Below are 7,194 nucleotides of genomic sequence, written 5' to 3'. Positions count from 1 at the left end.
GCATGACTGCCCTCTGAGAGACACAACAAGCAGCTGAAGAGTCAGATGCAGATACTTACACCCAACCAATGGACAGGATCTGGGGACTCCTGTGGTTGAATTAGGGAAAAGCTGGAAGAAGCTGAGGAGGAGTGTTACCCCATAGGAAGACCAGCAGTCTCAACTAACCTGGACCACCAAGTTCTTTTGAGCACTGAGCCACCAACCAGGCAGCATACACCAGCTGATATGAGGTCCCCAACACATATATAACAGAAGACTGCCTGGTCTAGCCTCATTGAGAGAAGATACACTTAACCCTCAAGAGTCTTGAGGCCCCAGGGAGTACAGAGGTCTAGTGGGATGGAAGTGAGTGTGGGAACATTCTCTTGGAGACAGGGAGGATGAATGAGATGAGGAACAGTCAGAGGGTGGACTGGAATGGGGATAATGACTCTATTGTAAAAAAGATTATATTATAATAATAGTAGTAGTGATAGTAATAATAATATAACTAATGACAAAAGAAAAATAAATAATAAAAATGAATTAATAATTAAATAAGTAAACAAATGAAACCCGAACTTCAGAGGGACATGTGGTATGCTGATAGGTTTTAGGACTAGTTGGAGCAAAGGAGTGGTGTGACGATGATCAAAACATATTTTGCTAATGTGTGAAACTGTAAAGAAAGTACTAACAATTATTTGTAATTAGTGCAAAGACTGGAGATTCTTTTTATTTTGCGAATAATGTAGTTGATATTTTGCAATTAATCTCTTTGTTGCATAAAAATTAAAATGCTAATGTTTAATAAACCCTTCAACTAACAGTTGTGACCTCTTTCTAGGTCTTTGTGACACAGAAGAACCAATATGTACCTAAAGGTTTGGAGGATATGTGCTCACTGGACTGATAACAAGTTTGAATAAGAGAATCCTGGAAGAAGCCCTTTAGCACTGTGCATTTTAGGAAAACAGCACTTTCTTTGTAATAGAAATCATTGCTTTATATTGGACTGAAATTAGATTTAGATTAGAGAATGAAAGTCATTTGGTTTCATGTCAACATGGATGCTGCAGACCCTCTGGGTCCTTTTGTCTGTGTGGAATGGGTCTCTGGTCACAGGTGGGCAAAGAGTGGGCGAATGACAGATAGACCAATACGCAAGATTGTGTAGAATCTGAATGTAATTTGTCAAATTGAGCATCAGACTTTTTATACAGAAGAAAATAGGGAAGTTAGGTGATACATCGGCAAGGTACAAATGAGGTTACTGGATGCTTAATGACTCTTACACAAAACACAGGAATGTAAACAGAAAGACTGGCAGGAACTGGGCAATAAAACAACTGAGACAAAGTCAGATCTATCTAAGGTCAGCTATAGTCTTAGAAGCCAGGTGTGATGTCTTTACACTCCTAGGACAAGGGCTTTTGCACCCAAGTCATGGCTCTAATTAGGGAATTCTGCTCTAGCTAACCATCTCATGAATAATGCAATACTCTAAAACCACAGCCGGATCTATTTCCTAAACCATTGTAAATTCCTGTATATGGGAGCAACTTGGCTTTTATTCTAAGTGATAGTGTAATACCAGAGGCAATTCTGAATGTCGCTGAATAGGCAACATTCTTACTGAATTCCAAGCCCATGGTAAGCCCAAGGACTTTCTAGGACGTTGGAACACTGGTGAAAGCTTAGCTATGTCAGAATTCAATCTTAAAAGGCACTTATAATAAGATAATACTAAAAGAGAGCATGTGGATCCATACACCAGACTAACGCGGGAATAGGGTATGAGTATATGGGTTAATGAAAACGCCAAAACTCCAGGAAGTGAGTTTCCATGAAACTCTTTGCCTCATGAGCACTTCCAGGCCTCTCGGCCAGCCAAGCAGACTTCACTGGGGTGTTCCTGGCACATAGACAAGCCTAAATCAAAACCTTTGTTTCTCAATAAGTTATAACACCCATTATCAGTGGCAAAAGATCCTGATGCCCCAGTTCTCAGCCTCTGAAACTCAAGGCTTTTTGGAGTGATTGACACTGCACTTTGCTGTGGTGTTCTTACCTGCAGGGACTGAAGCTCCTGCCTGCTTTGGGATGGTTCAAACCTTATCTGCCTCATGTAAATGCAACAGGATATGTGACTACACATTACACTTTGCAAATGTTCTTTTCCCATTATAGGTTTAACCTCGGGAGTAAGCAGCTCATTGTTGGCAAGGTCTGAGTTCTTATCTCTAGGGATTACAAAGGAGAAGGAATCTGTTCTAGAGACATTGTTTCATTTGATTTTGTTCCAAATATTCTAATTAGCTTATCTACTAAAATAGATGTGCCCATGCAGCTGAATTAAATAGAAGTATTTTCTTAATTAAATGACCTAGAGGTCTTTCAAAACTCAGACTGCCAAGCCAGAGTATGCTTTCATTTGATAATTAGTCCTTGATATATTTTTCTTAGAGTGTTTATCATTGATTATGAAAGTTCATAGAAGGATTTTATTTTCCTTGACTTTTATATACAAAATGTATACAGAAAGGAGGAGGTCTTGTTGAGACTCTACTTCAATATCTTTAAAGACAGAAACTTCTTTTACTCATGAGAATTCTTCACCATCAAGATGTCTATATATTATATTGTTTGGTACTATTTGTGAGGCATGGCAAGGCTATCATATCTCCTTACAGCAAGGCTTCCTTTGAGTGTGTCACCTCAATTGACTGAAGGGGAAAAAATTCACAAAATAATTTAGATGACCACACTTTTTAACCCAAAGTAATGTAGATGAACAAATTTTTTACTTGTATAAACACAGATCCTTTGTTTCTGTCTGAAGACATTTCCCAGAAGAAAAGACTATCCGACTGTCTTGTATAGTAAGTGTTGATGCTATATTCAAATGTTTCTTGATTTTTAGATAATCACTTGGATATACTTAAACCTCCCAAAAAGAGCAAGACAAAGGTAAGGCTTACGAAAATGTGCTGAGGTCAGTCACTTGATAACCTTTTAGCCTTTACTGAACAGCTGTAAGTTATTATGCATTCTCAAAGGCACACAAGCACATGAAGAATTTGTAATCAATACAGTAATAAAACTTTAATTTTCTAGAGCTAATAGTAGACCTAATATATATGTTTTTGACCCCAACAACAAAGTACATTAATTAAATACTCCTTTGTAAATGTTTTAAAGATTTGCATTCCCATAGAAAATATGGAAATTGATGATGTTAATCAAAATTACACAAAACCACATACACAAGATCAGAAAAGTCATAGTATTTTGTTAATTATAGACTGATTTGATTTATTTCCTATTTTACCAAATAAAAAGTGAAATATACCATTGTTTTATTTTACTTTATTTTGACATATTATGTGGGATGTCTTAACAAAGATGCATAATTATTTTTAGGTACATTTACATTAGTAAATTTAGAATTATATATTATTTCAAGTGCTGGGAATGTAAGAAAACAAACATTCATTAAGTTTTGTCAACTGTATGTGTTCTTTTGTGGCTAGACTTAAAACTATAATAGTATGCTTGCAAGTAGAAATTGATAGGGAAGTATTCTCATCTACAGTCACATAGATTTACTATGTTAGTATTGTAAAGTATTTTAATTAAATATTTAAAACTGGTATTTTAAATTCTACTCTGCTAGCTGTTATAAGGTATTTTCTATAAGTGTCTAATGTCTTTGAGACTGTTCCCTCCATTCACGTACCTGCATCCCTTTCATGCCTCTGCTTCTCACTTGTTTCCTTTATCCAGATATTTTAGTTTTTACATTCATGTCATTTATTTGCATATGATTTGATATTTCTATGAAAATTTGGATGTCAACAAATAAAAAACAATGCAACATTAGTGCTTTAGATAAGGACTTAATATGTTTAATACAATCATTTCCAACTATAGTCATACTCCTGTAAAGGAAATAGAGCATGTACCCTTGTTCATCATTAAGACCATGAGGATGATTTGTCCCTTGCTCTTTTTCAAGTTGAAATATACTCCTCTAAGACAACTTTAGTGAGCACTTACATGTAACGCAACAGAAAATTCCTAACATACTTTTTACCTAAATCCTAAAATGGATCACCAGGCACTCTGATACTTTTTCTACCCAGGAGTATGTTTGTAGATCTTGTTAACAGATTCTCACGATTTCTTGTAACTATTACACTGACAGAAAAAACAGCATTTCTAATAGCTAACATTAATTCAGATGTCACACATATTGAGGAGAGCTTGAAGAAAACTCATGACTAAACAAAGCACCTTGATGAAGATGTTGTAGAACCCTGTCGTGAGATTATAAATGTAGTAAGTGATTGATCCTGACACTGTAACATAAGCACATGCCTGAGAAACCACAGCCTTCAATACTGTGCTATTCTCTCTCAAAGTTTACCTAAGGTTATTTCATGGTACATTATAAATAATAAAACCAGAGTCATCATTCAGAGCAGTTATAGTATCTCATTTATTTCTAAATTATTAATATTATTAGCATTATTAATACAGTGAATATAAGCTTAGAGATTGGTTATTTAAATGTAAAAAGTGAAAACTATGACAGCACTATAAAAAAGGTGAATTTTTAACAAAATAGTGCTGTAAACTACAAGGCTGGAAAAACTCTTGTTGTCTAATCTCTTCACCTTATACTGTGCTAACATGCCCACATGCTTAGGAAGTGGTCTATACCATGCCTTCCCACACTAGTTTTGAAGGTTTCTTTGAGTGTTCTGTTTTGGAGATCTGGACTCTGAATTTCTGTTTGAATACTGGAACTGGAGTGGCGGATCAGAGTTTAAGAGCATTTACTGCTCTTCCAAAGATCCAGAGTTCAGTTCTCAGCAACCACATAGCGGCTCTCAACCATCTATAATGTGATCTGATGTTCTCTTCTAGAAAGCAGGTATACCTGCAGATAGAGCATTTGTATGCAATTTTCTTTTAATAATCAGTTTTAAAAGTATGAATGAGAATGATACTTTTGCACTTCTGTATATAAAAAATGTTTTGAAAAAAACTCTAATATCCACAAAATTATTAGACAGAACTATGGAAATACTTCAAGATGAACAAAACAGATGGTTTCTGAAAACTTCTGGGGTTGAATTGAAGATGTTCATGAAGATGAATTTTTTTGGCAGAATGGAAGTCTAGGTTTTGGTCACAATTAAGGTTAAGTACTGTTATCTTGAGCTGTTACCACTAATAAAATCCTCCTTGAAGAGTAAATGGGACAGAAAAACAATGTTACAGAGTTTATCCTCCTTGGTCTCACTCAGGATCCTGCTGGGCAAAAAGCATTGTTTGTCATGTTTTTACTCATCTACATTGTGACAATAGTGGGCAACCTGCTCATTGTGGGGACAGTGATTGCCAGCCCCTCCTTGGGATCCCCAATGTACTTTTTCCTTGCCTTTCTTTCACTCATGGATGCTGTTTATTCTACTGCCATCTTGCCCAAGTTGCTTACAGATTTACTTTGTGATAAGAAGACCATCTCCTTCACAGCTTGTCTGGTTCAGCTTTTTGTGGAGCACTTATTTGGTGGTTCTGAGGTCTTCATTTTGGTGGTGATGGCCTATGATCGCTATGTGGCCATCTGTAAGCCACTGCACTATTTGACCATAATGAATCGGCAGGTTTGCATTCTCTTATTGGTGGTGTCCTGGGCTGGAGGATTTGCACATGCTCTGCTTCAAGTTATCTCTGTGTATATACTTCCTTTTTGTGGACCCAATGTCATTGACCACTTTGGATGTGACATGTACCCATTGCTAGGACTTGCATGTACTGACACCTACTTCCTTGGACTCACTGTAGTTGGCAATAATGGAGCAATGTCTATAGTGGTCTTTGTCCTCCTCCTTGTCTCTTATGGAATTATTTTAAATTCTCTTAAGACTCACAGTCAGGAAGGGAGGCGCAAAGCCCTGTCTACCTGCAGCTCCCACATCATGGTGGTTGTCTGCTTTTTTGTTCCCTGTATTTTCATGTATGTTAGACCTGTCTCCAACTTTCCAATTGATAAATATATTACTGTGTTTTATACAATTTTTACTCCCATGTTGAACCCTTTAATATATACCTTGAGAAACATGGAGATTAAAATTTGTATGGCAAAGCTGTGGAGTAAAATATTCACAAAAGATATAAAAAGAGATTCTCATCACTGAATGTGTTATTATTGTTAACATGGCATCCAATATTAAATTTTGGCAGTTCAACCTCAGTGTTTTACATGTGTACTAACAGTTGACTTTGTAAGAGGTTTGTTATTTTGTGAATGCAGTGGATATAAGCCTGGCATTCACTACATTTCTGGTTTTGTCTCTTACTACTGAAGTTGATCATATCTTCATCATTCTTGATCATGCCACTTCTTTTAACCTATATGATATTTTTGCTTTTTGTCCACTTTCCAATAAATTTCCCTTCTAATATATTTTAATTGGTGGGTTCTTTTTTATAGTTCTGTGAACTAATTATTTTTCATATATCAGAAGATACCTTGTTTGTGAGTTTTGTTTCACTATTGCCATTAATTTTAATGAACAAAAAACCTATAATTTTTATGAAAGTTCACATAATGTTTAATATTTTTCAAGAAAATAATTGATATTTAAAATATATCATATTTTGTTTAGAAATATATGCACATCTGGGTGATAGTCTAGTGTGAAAATACCACGCATGGTATTTAAGAAAGATAGTATTTAAGTAAAATAGTATTTAAGAAAGCAAAATTATTAACTAATAGAGAGAAAGCTACTAAGCAAAGTCCCTGAATGGTTTTTTAGTTACACCACTGACTCCAGATTCTTGTTTCAGATTTGAGTCCTGACTTGATTCATGATAGACTACAACTGTAAGACAAAATAAACACTTTCCTCATCAAGTTGTTTTAGTTTTGGTGTTTTATTACAGCAATAGAAATTTAAATAAGGCAAAATAATTTAAGAAATGTGATATTAGTAATAGACCCCAAAATATATCTTGGGAATTATTGGGCAGTGGCATTTGAATTTGTGTTTGGAAAAGTTCTGGAGTTCTCAGAGATCAGTAGGATGATCTATGAGATCTTGGAAAATAAGAATGTTGGGAGTAATGCTGCTGATGAAGGCATGATTTATGAAGTTTCAGAGGGAAGTAAAGAATGTATCCAACATTATGTCATAG

The 7,194-nt window shown here is 35.4% G+C and overlaps 1 protein-coding gene across 1 annotated transcript; it reads left to right on the top strand.

Annotated features, from left to right (window-relative positions):
• Positions 1-5,246: 5,246 nt before the first annotated feature.
• On the top strand, positions 5,247-6,191 carry Olfr1252 (olfactory receptor 1252). Its single transcript, NM_207568.1, has one exon. It carries the CDS (start codon positions 5,247-5,249, stop codon positions 6,189-6,191), a length of 945 nt encoding a protein of 314 aa, NP_997451.1.
• Positions 6,192-7,194: the final 1,003 nt, after the last annotated feature.

This window comes from Mus musculus, chromosome 2 (assembly GCF_000001635.26).
Source record: "Mus musculus strain C57BL/6J chromosome 2, GRCm38.p6 C57BL/6J".
Classification (NCBI taxonomy): domain Eukaryota; kingdom Metazoa; phylum Chordata; class Mammalia; order Rodentia; family Muridae; genus Mus; species Mus musculus.
This window is presented reverse-complemented; position numbering and strand designations above follow the sequence as displayed.

Coding starts and splice junctions, on each gene's coding strand:
- Olfr1252 (NM_207568.1), top strand. CDS start 5,247: ATGGGACAGAAAAACAATGTTACAGAGTTTATCCTCCTTGGTCTCACT.